At 41.1% G+C, this 23,925-nt stretch overlaps 1 protein-coding gene across 4 annotated transcripts in view; it reads right to left on the bottom strand.

Moving 5' to 3' along the window:
• Positions 1–720: 720 nt before the first annotated feature.
• ABTB3 (ankyrin repeat and BTB domain containing 3) overlaps positions 721–23,925 on the bottom strand; it is a 175,146-nt gene continuing 151,941 nt past the window's right edge. For all 4 annotated transcript variants that reach the window (XM_077178496.1, XM_077178498.1, XM_077178497.1 and 1 more), the window contains 6 exons: positions 22,585–22,690; positions 21,686–21,788; positions 19,846–19,927; positions 18,833–18,901; positions 15,814–15,927; positions 721–13,359 (listed from right to left, as the gene is read on the bottom strand). In XM_077178496.1, the coding sequence (XP_077034611.1) occupies positions 13,150–13,359; positions 15,814–15,927; positions 18,833–18,901; positions 19,846–19,927; positions 21,686–21,788; positions 22,585–22,690 (684 nt within the window). In that variant the 3' untranslated portion in view covers positions 721–13,149. The remainder of the gene's footprint in view (positions 13,360–15,813; positions 15,928–18,832; positions 18,902–19,845; positions 19,928–21,685; positions 21,789–22,584; positions 22,691–23,925) is intronic.

The following is a 23,925-nucleotide window of genomic DNA, read 5'->3' as shown; positions in this document are numbered from 1 at the left end:
CAGTCACCCAGTGTGGTGTGAGTGGTGTCTTACTCCCACAACTTACTCCCACAACTTATGTAAAAGACATGAAAGGATGTCACCCTCTTTTGTCTCCTGAACCGACCTGTTCCTTAATAATCTGGAGAAAGATTCTAAATACAAAGAAAGAACTTGATTTCAAATCCACTAAAACATACAAGACAGAATACACTGCAAATAATTTTAAGGAGTAAAAAAGTAAAACAAAAAATATTTTTAAAACCTGATTTTCACACTCACGCCAAGGTTAATCAAGTCCCTCTGTTTATACCTGACTTCCCTTTGAGATACCCATTTCCAACTTATTTGTATGCACTTGCAGTAATGCTGTATAATGGAGCAAGCTTCCAAACAAGCATTTCAGATCTTCCTGCATCCAAACTCTGGCTAAAATGCACTTGCAGATGCTTAATTTTAAGCATCATGGAGCTCCATTCCCAGGTCTTATGTGCCCATTTTGTGGCAGACCAGCACTTGGAGAAAAGTTTTTGGGAACCAACTCCATATCACTTCTTTACATGCACAGCAAGCTGATAGCAGTGTATGTGGGAAAACAGCACCAGGACTTCCAGGTGTAAAACCCTGAACACATGTGGTTTCTGGGAGATGGTTCTTGGGAGAAGCCCAGTCCTGCTGCTGTCTGAAATATATCAAGAAACACCTTAAGGGGAGAAGAAACAAAAACACTCACAGCAGCCATTTCCTAGGCTAGAAAACAATGGAATTTTTATTGAACAGAGATGGCTCATAAACACACTCAAAGGAGTTCCACCTGCTGTTCAGCAATATTCATTGCTATCTGATAATATCCTATGGGGGCAGCTGTATAAAACAGGAATAAAATTCCAAATTGCTATATTTATTAATAACTTTGCCTTCCCAATACAGAACCGTAAGTATTTCAAGTCTGAAAATAGACCACAATTGTTAGCATTTAAACCAAACCATTCATATATTTATGATAACAAATATACAAAAAAAGGCAGTCAATATATTAAACATTTAAATCAATAGCATATATTTCTCAGAGGTAAACATTGAGCAAACAAAGCCACCGAAGATGTTCAGGAATCAGGTAAAAGTTTCACAGTCAAGCTCCAAACACTGTAGCTTTTCTAAAGCCGTACTGGTATTACACTTTTATCTAGCTCCTACATTGAAAACTATGTAGCATGAACATTTGAAAATATAACATTGGCTATCCAGCAGGCAACTGGGAGTTCCCTAAGTCCTCCTTGTGTTTTTATATTGGAGCACCTGTGGAGACAGAGGGCAGTAGGAGTCAAGCATTTTGTTTTGCAACGTTGGGGTTTGAGTTCTGTTCTAGATGAGCACAACAGGGTCCTCATACCAAACACAAATTCCAGCACTGATAAGAGAGTATTTGTCTGACAAGCTGCACGAAGAATCAGCCTTGCAACTTGCATTAAACAGAACGGAATTTGCACACCTGCCTATTTACTGAAAGCCTGTGCTATTTCTACTGCACAGAAAGTCTCCTTCAGTAGCTGATCTAATGCCTGAGGTTGAAAGCTTGGGATACGTACATACGCTCAAAACTAATGTGATAAATCTACTATTGACAACTAATAAAAGTTCGTATTGCCATATTGCTCACAACATAAATGTACAATTTGCACAAAACATGGCTCTTCAACATGAATATTTTGCAAGCTACTATATATATATATGTATATATAATATGTATAATTTCTTTTCTTAAAGAATTGTATGCTAGAGTGCATGCAAAGAATTTCAAAGCAGTAGCACAACAGCAGTGATCACTTGTTTACAGATTACTGAGACCACTCAATACAGAAACAGTGGGATATTAGATAACACACAGACAAGTAGGTAGATGTAGGTACACACTGCTTCTTCAGGGACCTTCCCATGTGACACCTGAATCTCAGACCCCTTTGAAAGACCAAACAGGGCTCTGAAGGTTCTCACACTCTGACAATAAATCACTTCTGTTGGAGATGACAGCAAAGGAGGCACTTGTCCCTTAGCCAGGAGTAGAGGCAAGCAATCTTCTCCATAGCCAACATCTGTTCCAAATCCTGCTCCTGCATTTCTAAGCAGTGAGTGGTGAGCATCTATCCATCCAATGTTTTAGCTGGTCCCAAGCAGTCTCCTGCAACCTTTACAGCTGGGAATCCAGGACTGAGAAGCCGGATCCCCTAAACAGCAGTGCACAGCACTGCCACCATTCTAGTCAGATATGTACAAGGAATGACATGTATCCTCTGCTTTAAAATTTACATAGAGTATATACAAATAAAGCTATTCTATCAAGGTGCAAGTTTATTATTCTCTGGTGTGTTCCAATGAAGATTTCTTAAAAAACTCTTTATACAGACCCACCAGGAGAGTTTACACAAAGTTGACATTTTGTCAAATTCATTATGTAGGCTTCCTTCTGCAAACTCCATAATGGAAACTCTTGTTACTTTCCCTTGGAGTTCTGCCTATGCACAGGGCTGGATTTGATAGACTACAGCCATGTCTAATATAATTTCCTTGATTTTAATACATTTTAAGCTCAGATGAAGCAGCAGCATGTGTTTGGGTTTTTTTTCCCCAGGATGTCATCCATCTCTATGAAATGAGGCAGGACATGTAATTAGATGTCAGGGGGATTGTATTTAGTGTGCCCAGTCCAGCTTCCCTTGCTTTTCATGGGACTGTGGTGTATGAAGCTGGCACAGTTTGGCCCTATGTGTATGTCTGGAAGTCCTTGAGTCCTCGGTGCTATTTTACACTGGCTGAGTTCTTGGTGCTATTTTACACTGGCTGATGACAGGCGATGCCCTCAAAAAAATAATAATAAAAAAAAAAGCCCAAATGCAATTTACTAAACAGTAAACATCAGCCTGATGCACTAAACAGATGGATATGGAATGCAACTTGTCTAAAATTAGAACGGTTGTTTTCTTAGGCAGGTCTAAATTCATAAAAATCTTTCCCATCCCACGCAGGCCTCATTCTGCAGCATGTAAATATATGATACTTCTAATAAAAGTCATTGGGAATGCAAAGCCTGTGATCAAGGAGCAGAAGGAAGGCCTGCCCTCTCCCATTTCTCTTCAGCAAAAACCTCAAGTAACATAAGTACACGTTTATGATCCCTGATGAAGAAGAGGGGCTGTGTGCAATGACATCAGGATTTAGCCTTCAGCCTTTATAGTGTACCAACCACAACTGTGCAGATGACTGGATGGGAAATGACATCTGCTAGTGCATTAAAAAAACATACAGCCTTGCAGTAACTCCCATTAAAAATTCCCACTGACTTCACGAGAGAGACAGAGCAAGAGAGCAGTCTTTAGCAAGTGCATGTTCTGCTCCACTGGCGTTATGTTCCTCAAAAACCTTTCTGTAATACCATTTTCCTCCATTTTGTAAGCTGATTATATCAAGGCATTCACAGCAGAGGCTTTGCATGTGTCCTCTCAAGCTAAGGGGAGCCTTTCACACTAGAAACAAAGATCTCATTAGTATTTTTTCTTTTTCAGAGTAATGCAATAATAAAAATCAACTTGCTGGTTTCACATGCTGCAGTGCCTTTATACAGCCTTAACAAAATAAGATTTTTGTTAAGGCTGTTACAATGCATTTGTCATCTAGCAATGACAAATGAATCGTAATCTCATTGGAGATTATAAAAGGATCAGCATCAGACAGACATTAAATGGTGTTTAAGATGACCTAAGGTGCACTTGGAGAAGATGCTGTGAGAGTACTTCAGCAATTAAAAAAAGGATTCAAAAGAAATTAAATACAAACATGCCCTTTAAAATAATGTTAAAGTTGTGGACACAGTGGACAAAAGCAAACAAAGCTGCCACCTCAAATTATGGCTGAGTTTCTCTATTTTTCATACATTCCCTTCTGCCTTGGTTCTGAGTGCCCTCAGATTTAGTCTCTCCAGTGGAAGGGCTTGTGCTGGATCATTGACAGCACAAACCAGGCAATTTTCAAAAGCATCTAACACACTCAAGAGAATGACATCTTTGAATGAGCTACAGATGTCTCTCTGTCCTTTTGAGAAAAAATATTTGGTTCCAGGAACATTTGTATTTCTTAGCTATAATCTTTCTCAACTGAAAAACATCTGCCATCCTATTGTCCATACTCTGACTCTGATATTTTGTTTTTATCCACCGTAAATGGGTAAGCAAAGGGGAAGAAAGTTTCACCTGTGTTGTTAACTACAGATGACCTCAAACATGCCTGTGAAGCCACAAACCAGTATTTAAGCCACATCTGTGGGATGGAGGACAGGATCTCTGTGTTTGTTGATGATGGCTGTTGGGTTATGTGATCTTTCATTTCCTTCTCAATAAAAAGTTAAATGAAACCTTCACATAAAACCCCAACAAAAGATGACAGCAAACAAAACCACTTTGCTAGAAAAAAACCCCAAACCCAAATTCATAACAACCATAACAAATGCAAAACAATCATAACCATTCCTGGGTTTGTATTACACAAATTAGGAGTCTGCATAAAACCAGCAAAAAATCAAGATCAGCACAATGGTTCTGCACATCTTATTTCTGGCACATCCTTTCCTCTTGTTTTCACTTTTCTTTCCTAGCTTCCAGTTCCAAGACATCTCAGGGACAGGTGGAAGTGGATGCGAAGAGGCAGAAAGGAAGCAAAGAGCTATCCCACAGACAATGTTCTTCTCTATTTACAGGATACTCTCACCAGGATTTCCTAATTTAGCTGTTGCTTTCAGGAATGGATCATTGCAAGATCAAGACTGTGCTTTTTAATTACAGATATGCATTTGGCCTGCAAAGACTTCAAAGGTGACACAGTATGAAAGAGAGATGGAAAACAGACCTAATCCACAGACTAGAGAAATCAATGAAAAGGCTTCCAGCCATTTTAGTGGAGCAAATTTCATCACACTGTCATCTTTTGGTTTGTGAATGATGTTATAGCAGAAACTTAAGCTGTATTTTTTCATAGAACATTCATACATTTTTAACATGTAAATTACTCCTTGAACCCTGTATCAAATATTTGTAAATGCTAAACTAGGTACAAAGTGAAACCCATTTGGGAAAGTGGAGCAGAGGGAGGTTTAGCTGCACTAATGGATATTGCATTAATGCTTAGTGTCAAGGAAGGCTGACTGCCATTAACAAGAAATCTCATTACAAACATGATTTCACGCCTCATAACATATCCCGTAGATCTACTTACTGTCCATCTCTCTTTCTTGAACATACACACAATGATAACTATAGACACAAAATCCAAAGCATTGCACATGCTTCGTCTTCCCAATGAAAAAATAACCAAACCAACCAAAACACAAAACAAGCAAAAAAACCCCAAACCCCCAAATCCCTCCCAAAACCAGCCAACCAACTCAACACAAAAAACAACAGAGAAACAGAAAATTCTCAGCATGGATGATTGGAATTGAATGTTTTACAATCTCACTTCTGCCATGAATGACTTAAGACACTTTCCAGACTTTGACCTAATGCAAAAAATGCTCTAAGGATAACTCATGTACAAATAGCATTACAAGAAGCTTTCAGAGCAGTGGGACTGAAGGACACTCTAGCAGCCCACCTATTACTGGTGGTGGGGAGGGCAGGTTGTGAGAATGCGGTATTTCCTGTGGGCTTTTCTTTTCCCTCCTCTCTGTGGTAGATGGCAGAGCCAAGAGAGAGTGGGGAAGAAGAACATTGATCTCACTTGGGGCTGTAAACAGCAGAGATCCATTATTCAGCCTCACCCATAATACCAAAGAGATCAGTAGGAGGAATGTCCTGCATTGCAGAGAGTGGGATTTACTTATTTGGTGTCTGCATAATGCTCAGCACCTCTGCTTCCCACTGGCACAGCACATATGGCTGCACAACAGCTGCAAGCTTCAGAGAAACAGGGACAGGAAGCAACCTACTGGCCAAAATGCACTGATGGGAACTTAAACAGGTCAAGTTTTTCTAGTACTAACTGGAACTTAGCCAGGAACGTGAAGTCAAAAAGCTCTGAGATACATTCCTATAGTCCATGTATTCTTCAATGGAAAAACATAACTCATAACTGAAGTAAGACTGCACAACTGCATCCCCAAATGGCACAATTAGTCATTGGCTTAGTAACTGCATGGCAAAAATCAGTTCCCAAGGTATTGAACTGACTGGGTTAAGCAGGGTATTTGACCAAGAGACTGCTTGGATGGTGGGGAACCAGCTTTCACTCTGATGAGGCTCCAGGGGCTTTCTGTGCTCCTTCCTAATTTCTGCCCCACAACCAGCACTGGGGCATAGGAGGCTTTTGACTGTGCTGAGGGGCAAATCCCAGCCTGCAGATGTGCTGTGAGCTCTTCAAAAGCTAGGCAGAACGGAGAGAACCTGACTTTGGATAGGCTCATCTGAAAGCCTCTCACGCAGTAAGCTACAGGATATTCAATTTATCCACTGCTGGGAAGGGGAAAGGGTAAGGCTGGACTCTCTTGAACCTGCAGCTTTAAGTCCAGATGTTTTGAAACATGTTAATCTGTCCCTGCCAGAATAAGGTTTTGACCTTAATTAATTAAAATGACCTCCTAACACACTGGATTTTCCTAAAGTGGCAGTCTCTTTTTTTTTGTTTCTGAACATCTCCCTTTTCTTTTGTGACTTATTGTAAACGATAAATGATTTTCTATTGGGTATTTCAGTGAGGCTTTTTCCTTGTCTTTGTTTGCTTTAGAAAGGCAGTAAGAAAGAAGATTGCCTCTCACTGTGCTAGGCAAAGCCGAATAATGGAAGTTTTAATGATAACACAGCAGCAGAGATGAGGGGGAGTGGAAAAACCAAAGTTAACCAGCAGCAGCAGTGAAGATATTTGTAAGGACAAGTAAGTGCCACCAATTGCCTAACTCCATGGCCATATCTGAGCATGGGACTAAGCAAACCCTCTGTGTGAGCACTGAAGAGACTGGAGCCAGCCAGGCTGGTTGGGAATGCCAAGCAAGTGGTGGGAGATGGGGCTGTTTCTCCTCTTCCTGCTCTCCTCTTCCCTTTGATTTCCTGGAAACTCTGAGTTGGGGAACAAATGAATTAGCCAGCAGTGGACACTATACCTCTGGAATCAGAGGCAAAGATCTAAGGTTATACATTCAAATTCTTTTACCTAATCCTCTTCCCTTACCAAGACCTCTTCATTAGTGTGTCATCCAGCATGGACAGAAACCTGTGCCTAAGCTAAGCATTCCCATTCACACAGCACCACTGCCTCTACAGGATGAAAGAACAAAACTGTCAGCCCAAAGAAAGGTGAAAAATGCCTCTCCAAAGGAAAAAGAAACTACAAAGTTGCTGTTCTGGTACAATCAAGTGGACAGATTTAGTCAACTAAACATGCAAAGCACAAGGTGTTTGTAGAATTTAACCTATCCAGCCAACACAAGCTCTCTTGTAACTTGCTGCCATGTCTCCTGGGCGTTTTAGTGACAAGCAGTCCAAGCAAAGCACAAACCCCATCATCTAATGAGACTCTTGACTTTGAAGTGGTGAGATACCACATTTTAAGTCCTGTGCAGGCATCCAAGATAAACACACTCTAGGCCATTCATGGCTGTTCCATGCAAGAAGCCTTGGACAAAGCTGAAGGAATGACAGCTTAATGGCAACAAAAATAAATGGAATGCCCTCCTCCTACCCACACTGAGGTTGCTTCCCCAGCTCAAAGGCTCACTGAAGGCAGCTGACAAATTCCCATTAGTCTTTCTGCAGGTTTCCAGATTTTCCTTCTGCTTTGGGCACCACATGAATATTCTCAGCAGTGCTCTCATTGAAGTCCTGGAGCATTGAGCAACAGCTGAAGACTTAGCTTTGCTGTTTTTTGCACTTGAAGTCCAGTTACAGGTGCAGATCAGGTGCAATTGTACTGAAATGATAATATGGTCAGAGTGGCCAGCCTCTGTTTTCACCCACTGAAGATAACAGGCCTTACCTCAAAATAAATAACAAGTTAAAAAATAGCATAATAATTTTGCTACAAACACATGGAAGTGCTGCAGGTTTGTTTGCTTATAGGCTGACATAGTAATGTTATAGTAATGATCTCATCTATGGGGTTTCAGATATTATCTGAGGGCTATTTCAAGGCTAACATCCTACAAACAAGTTTATTAAATTTTAGGCTAAATCTTAGGCAGTTCTTTTCATTCTTATAAATCTCAACACCTCTGTGCCACATGATGAAAGCAACATCAGGCCCCTCATTTCTGTAAAGCACTTGCAGAGCCTCACATGAAAGACACTTTGTCAAACCAACTAACTTAAAGTCTTTGGCTTTAGGTAACTCTCGTTCAGCAAAAAAACCCAAACAAACAAAACTAAAACAAAACACCAAAACCACAACCAAACACAAACAAACAAACAAACAAACAACCCCAAACCCAAGCTAGTGGCTTCAGAGGCAGCTTTAGTGAATGCAAGTTTCAGGTTGTCATCTTTCAGCAGTATTTTTAAGACAGAGCCAGCTCCTGAGGGACCCCGAATATGTGCAACTGACTTCAATTAGTTCTGCAGGATTCCAGCTTCTCCCAGGATTTAATCCACAGATAGAAGCACTAGGAATGGCTGTTTTTTCTAGGATGGCCTAATCTTCATCTTGAGTATGTGAATGTGTTAACATTTAAAAACCCCACTTAAACAAGGTCCTGCATGCCTGAATCCCCACAGACCTGGCAGCATTCCATGCCATAACTGAAGCCTCCTCTGATTTTAGGCATGTACAGTTGGGAAGAAGACATGCCCTTTCTTTTTCATCCCTGCAGCACCTCAGAGCAGTTTATTTCAGTGCAAACAGATCACTTCCCTTTTTATTTTTAACCTTTAAAGAGTAGCACATGTTGCTATGCCTTGAAACAAAACTAGAATTTAAGAAAGCCCCCAGCACATCACACAGTACAGCCCATCCAGGACTTGTGCAGTGTTTGGTATGAAGCCAGTGGATATTCAGTGGAAAAAGCCTCAGTGTCCAAAGCAGCATGTGGAGGATTCAGCAAGCAGCTCTCATTAGTGCCAATAGGAGCCTGGCTACTAAACCTTCACACCTTTTTAGAGACGTTTCCTCTGTCTTTTTTATGAATCTACTCCAGAGCTGGAACCAAGCAGGCAGAAGTTTTAGCTGGGGAAAAAGCAGTCTTAGCCATTAGAAAGCTGGCCCTGTTCCAGAACAGAGAGCATCTGGCCACCAGCTGTGTTTAGAGGACAGTAGGCCTAAGGAATAGATCAGGGGAAAATCAGAGAAACAAGTAGACAGTGCTGAAATGTGTAATGAAAGGAATGCCAGCCTTCCCCTGTGATGTCCAAGACCTTTGCCCTCCTACATTCCCCATCCTTTTCTCTTCCCAGCTCTTGAGCCAATTACTGGAAAATCAACTCTTTAGGACAACACAGATACCACTTCTGGGCTTGGGAAGGAATCCAGCAGGGCTCTAGAGTAAAAAAAACTGGGAAGTGTGGAAACTGGCAGCACGTGAAGCAAAGTGGGAATGTAAGGAAATTCTGGAAACTAAGGGACAACTGTGTAGGGATATAAGGAAAGATCTGCCAGGAGGCAAGAACAGGATGCCTGTAAATCCTCAATATTAAATATTACAGCAGTGGATTAGTATAAAAATGACAGATGGAAAGGCAACTTCACTCATTAGGGGCTGGAAAATTATGATTAAAAAAGAAAAAAGTTTTTCTAAGGATGTTGTATGTTTTTCCATTTTACCAATAGTGGAAGCAGTATTTGGCCTCAAAATTTGTAAATTATTGCAACTCATACAAAGATGAAAAAAAGAGAAAGCTTTTTATTTTCTAAGATGATAACACCATGTCTGAAAAAAATGCTAATAAAATGCTCTGTTGGAAAGAGCCTTATCTGATAGGGATGGTATTCATGGGCACCCACTGAAACTCACACTGCTTTTTAGATTAAATTGACAAGAGCCCTTCCCCCAGCCCCAGATTAATGGAATGAAGAATCCATGCATGAAGCCACATGTAATAAAGGTTGGAGATTATGAAACAGGCTAGAAGACACGATCAGAATTGCAATTGATCTTGATGAAGTGGGGAAATTTCCCTGATTAGAGCAGAACAAATTTAATAAGGAGAAATTGAAAGTGTCATACTTTGAAAGGTGTAGTAAACAAATGCATAAATAAAGATGGAATTCCTGGGAAGGCAGCAGTGAATCCCTCCGGAATTATAAAACAGACTAGATCAAAGTCAGCCATGGGATGTTCCTGCAGAAAATATCTGGGGATATATTTTCTAATATGCTTTACATAAACCACTGCAACAGTTTCTCTGCTTTGCTTGCTAATGTATAAAACTCCTGTTGATGTACAGAAATTTGGGGAAAATGGGAAGCCATGAGGGGAATGACAGCAAAAATCAGAAAACACTAACAAAGGAACTAGGAAAGACTCTACTAGTGATGCAAGGAGGATAATTCCTTTCATACATAGAATAACTTTCTAAAAAGATCTTGTAAGATCATCTGTTTTTCCTGTCAATCAGGACTCGAAGGAAAAGTGGCTTGCTTTGCGATGAAGAAATTCTGAAGTCTCTTAGGAAAACCTTCTGATTATGAGAGCGGTGAAGATCATGGATCCCTGTGACTGGATTTTTGAAGAGCCTGCAAACTGCACATTGTCTGGCATGGCTCAGCTGGACCTCACCCAGCCTCACTTCAGGAGAGGCAGACTAAAATCACCATTTCCAAACTCTGGTTTGTGGATCCACAAAGGTTTGCTGGCTGCTTCCAGGAGAAATGAATGCTAGGTTTACACAGGCTGGCTTTTGTGTTGGCAAAAGTCCAAGGGACCACTGGGCAAAAAATAATTGAAAGTTATGACTCTTTTTTCTTAAGGTTTCCTTCAACTATACATCTGTGATGTTTGGATTACCAGCATTTCCAAGAGCAAAAGTTGTTCCTGTATGAATCCTTAGCTGCAGTGCCTTCCTTTATCAGCTCAGGGTGCCCAAACAAGTGAGCACCCCATGTACAGCCACCAAAGGCCCTGTTAACCCTTTTATTGCTGAAAGAAATCTAGTGAACTTTACCACAAACACCCTCAACTCAGAAGAAGGACTAGCATGGAGTTACCAGTGTTTCCCTCCCATTTAATACAATTATTATTTTTTTAAAAACTTTGCTGTATTAAACCATGAGGCTGCAGGGTGAGGTCTGCTCTTAGCCAGTTGTTTTTGTCATACAAGGATGGGTTTCCATGGATGAGAAGGCACACCAAGCAACAACAAGCTGTGTGTTGCTGTTGTATTAACTATGGCCTTGCTTCTCTATGATCACAACATTTACTCAGAAGTAACCATTACTTACAAGTTCCTGACAACATCTTGTGTGAACATCTACTATGCAGAAAACAAGATCTAATTGACTGACATGCAGTGTCTCTGCAACATGAGTGGCAGTTTAGACATTTTGTCATTTGTTGCAGAAACTGTAGAGGCTTTAGAAGACCAAGCACAAGGGAGGATTTATACCTCAGAGTCATAAAACAGCTTCCTACTGTGTTGATAGCTAAAAACTGTGTTCTCTGAGCACATCAAAAGCTGGAACATGGAAGGGCACCTGATGTAGATGCTTCAACAAAAGAAAAAGAGGTTAACATGCAAACTTCTAAACTTCTTAGAATGGCACACTAGAAAATAAATATAATAATGTCATTTTGCCATGGAGAAGGCAACATCTTTGCCTGCTTCTTACTGTGGTTTTCAGAGAGGGCATCCAGAATGCTGTGGCACATAGCAGATTTGTCTTGCTAACAATATGCTGCAAAATAAACAAAGCTGACATCTGACATTTAAATCACCCCCCCCCACAAGCCCTGCATTGTAGATTACCTATACATTCTCAGGATACAGTGAGAAATCATTCTACAGTACATATTTAATTATAATTTTAAAAAGTCTAACTCAGACACAATCTCTGGCCAGTAGCAAAATATCCACACATCACTAAATTAAAGATCTGTTGTTATCTCTTCACTGCAACAAACAGAAATCAGCATCTCGAGAAGGGGCTCCAGAGGTATCATATTGCAGCCAATCACACCAGATAAAAAAATAAGCTAATTTCACAAATGAAGTTTGACAAGAAGTAACATTGCATTTGTCTTGGCAAAATGAAGCACGAACAGAACATTTCACAGGTACAGTTACCATGCAAAGGCATGTTTGTTGAGTTTGTCATTGATTTCAACCCCGAATCACAAGTAGCATGCAGTTCTCCTGCCCCCACCAACTACTGTATTAGAGACAGTCTGGGTAATGTGCCTCTTTGGTGTAACCATAGCCTCTTAGGCAAGATTATACCACCCTAGGAAAGAATACAAGCAAAACTTGATCATATGTGTGTTTACACAATGTACATTTTACCATTTAAAAAAACCAAAACATGTTACATAGATTCTCAAACACAGCTCTGTTGAAAATGAAATTTTAAGCTTAAGAAATAGGTTTTAAACTACAAGGCCACCCCATTATTTTTTATGAACAGTTTAAAAAGTTCCCACCCCTAAAAATCTGCCAGTATATTTCCTCAACTATAACAGTCCTACCCACTCTCTAATACAGCTGATCTTTGCTGGACAGCAATAACAGCTCTTACATTTCTTAAATGCACAAGATAATGGACTCTGGAATAGATATAGTTCTTAACTGTATAACACTGGAACAAATCTGACTTAAATGATTAATTGGTCAATTCAGGTGTTCCCCAGCACTACCCTTCAGGCAGGGACTTCTGCTGTTCACTGATGTGAGTTCTGGCTTTTGTTGGCATCAAGCTCCATGAACAGGCTTGTGTTCAGAATGTGAGTACAAGGGCAATTCACTGGATACTGTGGTACCCAGCTTGCTCAAAACCAGGGAGGAACTTTGTTTTCTGTATTCTCTTATCCAGGTGGGGACACAGCCCCAGCGCAGCACCTTTGGCTGAAACAGAACTGTTGGGATGCAACGTAGAATTTTTTACATTTTCTTTTTTTGTAGTCATTTAAGCTACTGCAACAGGTTTGAGCAACTGCAACAGTAGACTTAACTTGCAGGGTCTTTGATTAGAGGGTTACCATCTTCCTCAGCTTTACACAATGGAGCCCTTTGAAGAAGACAAATGAATTGACTGAATCCTTGTGGCCAACGTCCTCTGTAAGTCCTCTAGTACATTCTGACCAGATGTTTCTCCATTCTTGTCATACAACAACTGTTTGAAAGCTTCGTTTTCAATGAGGACCATCATGTTCTTTAGAAAGTAGCCTTCACAATAGGCAGATAGTTCTGTGACTCCGAGGAACTACAAGAAGTGAAATTAGAGAAAGATAACCATTCTGATAAAACCCAGGCAGCAAATACGGTGCATAAGAGCTGCACACAAACAAATACACAAGCTAAGCCTTTTAGACAGGCACAGTCTAAAATGTGCTTACTTACAGATATAAATGCATGAAGAGGAAGGAGTTAATAAAACAGTATTTTATGCTGATGATTCTCATAATAATTCCATGTTAAAAGACCCTGGCTGTTGGGGAAACAAAATTCCACAGGCTGAAGCTTTGCTCCCTTGGAAACTGATGGAAGTTTTACCACAGAGTTTACCAGACACATGATTTCATGCTAGAAGTTACAGCCTAAAACTACAGGTTTGGGCAAACATTACAGACCATGTTTCAAGAATGCTGTCCTTAACAAGGACGGGACATATGACTGCAGAAAGCTGTCATGCAAAATTTTGCTTTGAGGAGAAATGGAGATAATCAGCCAGTGAAAAAAAAATCTCCCCAGGGCAGAGGTGGACTTCCCAGCATTGGACACTTTAAGATTCAGCTGGGCAGGGTGCAGGGCCATCTTGTCTAGACTGTATTTTTGCAAAGAAAAGTTGGACCAGATGATCCTTGAAGCACCTTCCAAGCTGGTATTCCACAGTTCTATGATAGCAATTTTAAAAATGGAATGCCCATAGGGATATTAATGGTATCAGTACTCTCCAGTCAGCATTTATTTTGTAAAGATGACCAAATTCACATTACAGAATCACAGAATATGCTGAGTTGGAAGGGACCCACAAGGATCACTGAGTCCAACTCCTGGGCCTGCAAGGGACCATCCACCAAACTGTATCTGTCTCTCAGTCTTGATGACAAAGGCTGTGCTCCACTTGTCTCTGGGCCAACCTGCTCACACATCCCCCTCTGGAAAGGTCAGGGAGGTCCTGCAGGTGCAGATGAGCTTGCAAAGCAGCAAGGTCCAGAAAGGTGTCCCTGACCATGGCTAGATAATCTTTAAGGGTCCCTTCCAACCCAACTAATTCCAGAAGTCAAAGATTCAAGCACAGCCAGGTTGGCTGTTGCTGCAGTGCCCTACTCACAGCACTGCCAACATGACTCTGGCTGTAAAACCCACCCAGGTACCCAATTTCCACTGCTTCCACTGGGAGGTCAGGCACAAATAATTTGCAGGTTGGGGCTCTTACAGGCAAACCAGGAGCTGGATTTAGCCACTGGGTTTGTTAAGTCCCAGCATGTAAGAATTTTCTTCAATAAAGATGTAAATAACAGCCTCATTTCGCAATTCAAAGAAAACATGATTTTAAAGCAAAATTATTGTTTTTGACAGCAATATAAATTGAGAAGTTCACACATGAGCTACAAGACAAATCAAATATTTTTCAAATGTTTCTTGCACTGTAATTTTTTTCCTCTTACATTAAATGGACCTACAGATACACCTCATTGCTTATTTTCATTGGTGGATCTTTGTGCTTTGTGCTATTTCAAACACTGATTGCATGTTATCTGTCCACGAAGACCCAGCATTACTATTCTCTGTAGGAAATACCTGATGATGGGAACGGAGGTCAGATCTCCAGGGGTTTGGAGCAATCTGCAGGATTACTCTGTTCAATCAAACCTCCATGTCACAATGTATCAGTTTTATCCTTTGTATAGACCATGCAAGTTAGAGAAAAAATCTCTTAAGAAATGCTTGAAGAATATTTCACTGCACTTATTTGTGTACCATTTCCATCTTCCAAGTGAAAATCTAACTACTCCACATGAGGAGGGAAAAAACTGAAACTAATCAATGTGGTAACCACCTCCACCAATGCGTGAAAATAGGTTTTCTAGGACAAGAAATGCCATGCTTTTCTGTCTAATGACTTAGGCAACCTCACAAGCTAAGTATATAATTTGATTCCAATAAGAAACTCTCCAAGACATAAAATTCTCATTATTATCCTTGCAGGGCTCTGAGCCATTGCACTTCCACAACATGGCATTTTTATATATTGATAAGGTGTCACCAGCATTGAGTGTATCACCCCACTGGGCTTCAGGCAGGAAGAAACAGGTAATGGAAATGGGTAAATGCATCTTGGAAGGTGAAAGCAGAGATGCCTACTTCACTTAGTGATTCCCGTAAAATCACCAGTTTGTGCTGCCATGAATAAGGGATAGATCTCCACACATGGAACAGCTGAGAAGCTGCCACCTTGGACTTGGACTAACTAATTTTGGATTGTCACTATACCAGGTACCAATTAATCAGTCAGTCCCAGTAAATGAATGACAAATCTTAAACGTGCAACAAATGTACTAAGCATATGAGATATACATACATATATATATATATATATATATATATATAAATATATATATATATATATATATATATAACTACTTATTACAAAACTGACATACAAGAATGACAGCAGACACACAACATGCAAGCATATGCAGTTATTTTTTACCTTGGCATGATTATAAATATCCACACAGTTTTCTGTATTAATGCTTTTTGCACAAATGATCTCACAGTGTCGTTGTAAAGCTTCAAGCTGGAAAAATTTAGCAGCAGAGAGAAGCTAAAAAAAAAACAAAAGGCATGGAAAAAATAGTCAAAAACTGCTGAGTGATACAGAATCAGAGCTTGCTTCTTTACTGTTTCATTATACTTTTTTCTCTGCCCCTTCTCCAGTTAGCATGAAAGTAGTGACAAAAAGTCAGAATGAGAAGATTGCTTGGTTGTTTTAACCCTCTGCAGTCTCTTCTAAATCACACAATGGGAATCTATACACAGAGAGACCACCAAAGGCTGCTCAGGTCCACATGCTGACTTTGGAATGGGACGAGGAGAAAAAGGAAATGGCGGTTTGAAGAATATTTTGTCACTTTGCAAACTTGACTGCAATAAAAGACCTGCAAATACATCCCCAAAACCAAAGTTCTGGTTCAACTGTTCTCCAAGATCTTATTGAAACTGAGCACCTGGGCTGGATGTGAGGAAGTCAGCAGAAAGGTCAGGATCAAGTGTACAGAGGAATGAATTCAAACCAAATGATGATGACCATCCTGGGCAGTTTTAATCTAGAGAGACAATAAACTTCACATCTGCCACCTCAGCAGGCTCAAGGGAGTGGAATCAGATCTCCATATGCTCCTTGTCCTAGCAGCTGTCAGGGGATGTCCAGGCCAGGAGCACTGAAACACTGTCTGAGGTCCACGTTATTCCAAGGAACGAGTGCACAGAGGTGGGAACCAGCTTTGTGAGGCAATGCCTAGCCAGCATCTGTGTGAGTGTCATGTGTCTGTCACTGTTCTACCACAGTGCTTCTGATACCAGCACTGACCTCCCTCTTTGGGCCTGCATCTCCCCTGTGGCTACACTGCCTACCCTGGCATTGCCTTGGCATCTCTGCATGCCTATGGGGTGAAAATGCCTTGAATTTTGAATTCTTCAACTGATTTCAGAAGTGTTAATATTTCCTCTATTGCCCTTTTTCTGTTCTTTTACAGGAAAATAATTTAATTTTCTGGCTTTCCATGGTAGTCATTGTCTCTGGCTCTCTGCTCTGCCTTAGAAAGCAGGTTGGAGTTCTTCATTGCTTGACACCTTGCTGTAACCCAGCCAGACCTTAGATCAAGCTGTTCACGTGTTTAAATAGCACTTACTCAGCTATTCAGGCTTTTACACAGCCCTTATTATTTGGGAATCATAACAAAAAGCTAACCTCTGCATTCCAAAGGGGCTCTCATGCTGCACTGGTGAACAAACAAAACCCTGAAACTTCCATGACATTATTCTGACTTCTCCTGTGCAGTCTGCTCAAGATCTACTTTAATCCCATAAATAAATCCAAGTGCTGGAAATCTGCAGTGCTGATGTGATAGCAGCCAGCTGGCCCCAATTATGAATTGCAGCAAAGATTTGTGTGGAGTATTTCTGGTGCTCCTTGTTATCATATGTGTAATAAGGCAAGTTACTAAATGCAGTTTTGAAAGATAAAGCCAAATCCTATTCCAGCTGCCTCTGTGGCTCAAGCAGTCATGTGCTGGTTTGTAATTACTTTAAACTGTGAGGAACCATGGCCAGATCTGTTATCAAGAGATCAATCAATCAGTCATACATTCTGGAGTCTCAGAAGTTTTGAGATGTCACAAAAGTAGAGCAAGCTGCCAGCTGAAATGCAGCACAAGCTTTTTAACAGCCTAGGTGATAACACACACATCTCTATAAAGCCACTGCACTGCCTAGTCTAAAATTCCCTATTTCAGAAAAGGTTAGAAATTCAGGAAATCTTTCAAAACTCTGAGAGAAACAGAGAATTAGGGAACTTTTCCTATACAGCTCAGGAAAATGATGTGGATATGCTGACTTAAAAATACACTGCCTGCACTAGAGAGGGGTAATTTCAATCCTCTGGCTGCCAGACTGTAGAGTTACAGGGACAGAACAATACAGGCAACAGCGACAGGACACAAGGAAAAGGAAAGTAGCTGCACCAGGGGAAGTGCAGATTGGCCATAAGGAACAGGTTCTCCCCTGAGAGGGTGGTCAGTCACTGAACAGGTTCCCCAGGGAAGTGCTCATGGCACCAAGCCTGCCAGAGCTCATGGCACATCTGCACAACACTCTGAGTGATGTGGTTTAGATTTACATAGCCCTGCAAGGAGCAGGGAGTTGGACTTGATGGTCCTTTATGGGTCTCTTCCAACTTGAGATATTCTGTGATCCTGGTGGCAGACACTGATGGTTACAAGCTGTTTAAGTAGCTCTGAATTTAGTATTTACTGACCTGCACTCTTTTTGGCTGCCTGAAAACTCCCTGAATGACTATCAAGAATTTGCTCAATATATCTTAGTTCTGTATAGCTGGAGTGGTTTTGCTGATCATAGCTGACAATGATGGCACACAGTATTCAGAAGGGGAACATCCATAAGGTTGTGGTTGCGTGGCTGGTAGCTGTATGAAGGTTCAGTCAGCTCCAGCTGGCTTGGTTTGGCTTTTGCAAAAGGCCTCAACAGCACCTGGATGTTTTACATCCAGTGAGAAAGGGGCAAAGAAGTCTCTGTATCTCAGGGAGCAGATTATGGTTTTATTCATAAATTTGAGAGTCACATGTTTGAAATTGAACTGAACTGTGTCTCCAGTGGACTTCTCTCATGGTTAAAGCCCAGCACATCCCAAGACCTCTCCCATGTGACAAACCAAACTGGATGTTTTTAATGCTGCTGAGATAGGGAGGATGGAACACTAAGTCCCTGGAAATTGGTTCCAGATTTTGGTAACACCAGCTTTGCCTCTAAGTAGGTATTTGCAAAGTCTCCCAGTTTCCTGCAGGACTGCAGAGAGCCTGGGCACTCCAGGTGAGGCACTGCTGGCTCTTACAGGAGTGCTCATGTCTTGCCCAATGGCCATGTGCCCTTGGGTGAATGGCACAGAGATCAGTCAGCATCGCTCCCACTGCAATTAAATAAATGTCTCTTACCTCCATAATTTCATTATTTTTAATCAGGAGTGACTCTGCACCACCATAATAAAGATACTGCATAACCAGCTGTAATAAAACAAAGGGAGTGTTTATAAAAACCAATCCAAGACATAGAGGAACAGGGGACAATGCAGGCAATACCCGAGGCTCTCCTAACACCACCACTGATTTGTAGATAAAAATGGCTCAAGCCTCCTAATTTCAAAGATATACTTGGTTATTCTCTCACTCTGCAAAGTTCAGTGTTTCCTTCTCACAGGTAGTCTAATGTCTCAACCCTCACCCTCAAATTGTCTGGATTTCCTGGTAAGTTCCAAACAGTTTGCAGGAAACTGATAACTCATTTTGAATTTTCAGTGTATTTCCCAGTCTGTTAAGTACATTACTGATTCAGGCAAAGACAGCATATACAATGGTGATTCCCTTATCCCTTCCCTGGCAAAGGCCACCTTCATCCAGCTGTGTATGGGCATGCATGGAAGATAAGAAAGAGGAGGCTTTGCACTGTAATACAAGCCAGCTAAGATACCTCTGTGGGGAGGCCAGTTATTGTGGGCAGCTGGGATTTATGTGCAGCAGTAGCAGTCGATACATGGAGCTGCCTGAGCTCCAGCTCAACGCAGGGGAAGCACATCCCTGCTACAGGTACAGAGAGCAAGCTTTGCCTTTTCATGGCACTAAATTGATTGGAGAGCACTGCTAAGGAAGGGAATGAAGTGGGTCTCTTCCAGACCTGTCCATTAAATACAGAAAGAGCCAACTACAGAAAGAAATGCCTTATGCTGACAGGCAGTGCTTTGTGTGCACAGCCCATGTCAGTGAAATGCTTGTTGCTGTATCTGCTGAGGCACAATTGTAATCAATAGAACTCTGCAGTGCTTGAACAGAGATGAAGCCTGTGCTTGTGAAACCACTGCTCTGGTTTATCAAATACATAGGTACTAATTTCGACAGGGCATGCATGGTGTTCCTCTTACAAGTTCCATTCAAATTCAGCGTGGGGACTGTACCTGAAAGATGGGGTACTTCACATAGTTGATCTCAATACAGGTACTATCAGATGAGGGCTTGCTAGACAGCAATGCTTTAAACCTAAATTAAAAGGAGCAAAACTGAAATACCAGCCCAATTATCTCTGTGGAAAAATGCAGTAAAAACAGTACAGAAGTGCAATGGAATGACAGCATCAATTCTTGCAAAAACAGTATATTGAAATGAACCTTTCTGTCACCAAAAAGCATCCAGATTTAGACACTAACATAAAGTTCAAAACAAAAGGAAGAAGCTTCTCTCTGTAAGATTTCAATTAGAAATTTCTGAAAAATACATATAATATAGAGTAAAATGTACATCTGAAACTCAGATTCTGTAATGACACATATTACAGAACCAAATTTTTTTTTTCTTGAAGGCAACATGATCTTATATGAAGATCTGCAAGATTTAAAACCTGAACGTTTTCCTTTTTTGAGAGCGATAGATTTTGGCTTATGTCCATTAGGCTGGTTTAAAAAATCTTTTGGAACAAAACAAAAAAAAGACACTGACTCTTTTAATGCTCCTATGCATGCTCAGGATAATTGTGTGAGAAGAGGCATGAGAGAAACTGGATAGGTTACTGTTCTCTGATTATTATAACCTGAAATTCAGACACAAGTTTCAGGACAAAAAGCTCACATATTTTTAGCTAATTATTGCTACTTATGTGGGATATATACATATGTAACAATCTACTTCTCAAACCTAGGTATTCCCATTGATCAGAAGGTGAAAATGGGAAATGTGCTGCCAGAAACACCTGCCCTTGTACTTTCTCTCTTTGTTAATTCATCTGACCTTCCAGCAGTAGTTCAGAGCTCAGCTCATCTATCAAGACCAGCATTTGCTGGATGGTAACCTTTCCCTCATCATGACTGCATCTTGTTAATTAAAATAAAGATAACAATTTACTTGCTTTCACTAGTGTCCAGCTCTATTATGAACACAATTTAGTTGGCTTAAAGCGGGAGTTTGGAACATATCTGTACATTACCAAGAAGCTCTAAACACCAATATTCATTTCTTAGTTGAAGGCACGGTCAGCTACTGCAGTTACTTCATTCAAATCTCTCTGCTCTGTGATGTGGGTTGGCAGCACAACTAGCATCAATTCCCATATTGCTTAAATCATCCAAACTCAGAGCTCTGTCCTTCCCACATCTCAAAATAAGCTGTTTTGGAGGGCCAGCAAGATTTGTTTAAAAGCACACCTTGAATTATACAGCTGCACACAAATAATGTTTGTGAGCAACTCTTGGGTTGGGTTAAGCTTGAAAACTCATCACCCTTCTGAGCACAGGAATCCAACTATAAATACTGCCTTTGGATACAGTATGGTATGTTTCACAGCTATTTAATTTCATTTAAAAGTTGTCAAATGCTGTCAAGAATTGTGCGATAGTAGCTTGTTTTTCCTGGAGACTGCTGAAACTGATGCAAGGCAGGATTTAACCACTCACAAGAATTTATCACTCATTAAATTATCAATAATCAAAGTATCATGCCTCCTGTATGGTCGAGAACTGAGTGCAGTAATGAGCACCATGCCAATGTACCTCAGTGCAACAAAGTCAGATACATGGCCAGAAGCATGGATCATTCACTGGATGAAAATCTATTGACAGGAGCACTTGTTAAATATCTGGTAGATCAACCAGAAACAAGCTGTGGGGATGTTCTGATCAAGAAAAACTTGAAGACTGGGCCACTAGCCTTTAAAGAACTGGGACAGCAAAACAAACAAACAAACACCACAAACCTATAAATCAAATTCTGTTTTTGTTAAAAACCAGAGATGTGTCTCTATTTTACCTTGGCGATGCAGTAAATAGCAACACTCGATGTGCATAAAATGGTCTTCCTTCCACCAGAAATGTGACATCTGACATCTCTTTATTGTTAAGAAAATGGGGATCTAGAATCACAAAAAGAAGGAAGCAAAAAAGTCAATAACTTTAATTTGGAAGAGGTCTGGAACATATTGAATATTTCCCTGTTTTGACAAAAGAAAGCAACAGAATAGAAGGATATTGTTTTTAGTGAGTAAAGCCCGTAAAGCTATTTTGGACAGCCTGAGACAACCACACTGAGTTCAGACAAAGGGAATTCAAAGCTCTGAAGTCTGTGATGACCTTTGCTGAAACAACAGCCAGCTGTCCCTGCTGTGTGACACTGGCACAGCCTCCAGCTCTGCTACCCAGAGCAAACTGCAGCTCAGCAGATGCTGGGGGGCCCTCTGCTCATTTATACTCTATTAGGCCACTCCCTGTGTGAGGAAGTCTTTGTCAAGGGAAAGAGGGTCCTGGAAAATTGATTGGTTCTTCTCACAGTCCCATGAAAACACCCTTGGCTCTGCTGACCAAGCTGGGAGGGCTGTGCTGGTACAGCATCACCTGCAGCCAGACAGGGTGGTTTGAGATCCAGACAGACACCTTGCTCCAGGGCCAAGGCTTGGATCCCAGCCTAATCAGCAACACAGACAAATCTTTGCAGATTTACGGCCCCACTCCAGTGCACCTGATGACCCTCCTGATGTCAGTGGGAGTTTTAGGCCACGTTAAGTTTGGGGCCCTTCCTTACTCTAATTCTGTCTTTCAAATTTTCTGACTTTGAGATTTTTCTGACTTGCGCCCTGCTCAGGCACCTGGTCAGCAACAGCCTTGCCACAGCTCTCCCTGGAGAGCCGACGAGGATCTTGCAGTGACACTTACCCAGGCGGGAGGTCTGCTTGCGCTTAATCTCGACGAGCTTCGGAATTGGATAGGGTCCATAGCAATGAGTGAAAATGACAGAGAGCTGCTGGCTGATCACCTCATTCTACACAAAAGAAAACAAATACACACAACATAAGATCAGTATGCAAAGCACATGTTATGTTGTTCTCAACAGCTGCCTGTTTTAAGGTGAAAAGTGTGACTGCTGAAGCTTTATTAAAATAAGAGCTTACAATTATTAGCATTTGTTAGAAACTGCAATTCTCATTTACTTGATTGCTATGTCTCCTGTACAAATAATTTTAAATTAAGAAGTCTTCTCCTTGGATGATAAGTCTTCTTTGCCTACAAATGCCATAGCCCAGTCCCCTCTGCAAAAACAAAGTTCCTTTACAACAGTGAGTTCATTTTATTTGCAGACTTACTGTACTGGAAAATGATTTTTTTTTTTTTTTGCTCTTTAGAAAATGGTCACTGGTCACGTCTTAGAAAACCCGAGCTACAGACAGATGCAGCTGCACAGCCTGCATACATTTTGAAGTGCAGCAGTCTCACACACAGACCCTTCCTCTACAGAGTGACTGAGGCACCAGAGCCAGCCACTCATTTAATCCCCAATGTTTCTTTATGGGCTCTTACACCTCTGGCACCAGTGTGGGCACCACTGTGCTGTGGAAGCCAGACTCTGGTAGAACCAGGTCTGGTCCCTGGCCTTTATCCTTTTCTGCCCCCCAACTTTGGGGGCAAGGCACCCATAGGATGCTTTCCTAAGCACCTTGAATATTTGTATGCCTAAGATGCAAGGGTATTGAAATGTATTTAATGCTTAACTACCTAAGTCCCAGATGAAAGCAGGATTTAAAAGCTTTGGCAAATTTTATCCCACACTTTGCTGATAACCAGAGCAAGTCTAGACAAGTTCAGCAGTGCCACACTGCTAATTCATGGTGACATCTTTTAACTACCCTGTTGGCTGGTGAGTCTCTCCACACCACGAAACTGTGAAATGGCAAGACACTTAGACCTAAGAGGGTCAAAGACCAAGGAAATAAGCAGGTGAGGGGCAAAAAAAAAAATCATAGTATAAAAATTTGAGGAATATAGTTGTTATATTAAAAATATCTCCAGGCTTTAGAACCAGAAATGGAAGCTTTCCTTGCTCTGAGCACATTTCAGAAGTCCTCCTTAAATCCCACGAGTGACAAGGAGGAGTGGCAGAGATGCTGTAATGACTCTCCAACTGAATCTAATCAAACAGGGTGGGAAGGGGTAGAGCTGTTCCCTCACAGGCACATGCTGATGTCAAAGGAAATTACACACACTCGCCGCAGGCAGGAG

The sequence above is a fragment of the Agelaius phoeniceus genome, chromosome 5, assembly GCF_051311805.1.
Source record: "Agelaius phoeniceus isolate bAgePho1 chromosome 5, bAgePho1.hap1, whole genome shotgun sequence".
In the NCBI taxonomy this organism is placed as follows: domain Eukaryota; kingdom Metazoa; phylum Chordata; class Aves; order Passeriformes; family Icteridae; genus Agelaius; species Agelaius phoeniceus.
Note: the sequence above shows the minus strand (reverse complement) of the source record. Positions and strands in the feature narration are given on the sequence as shown.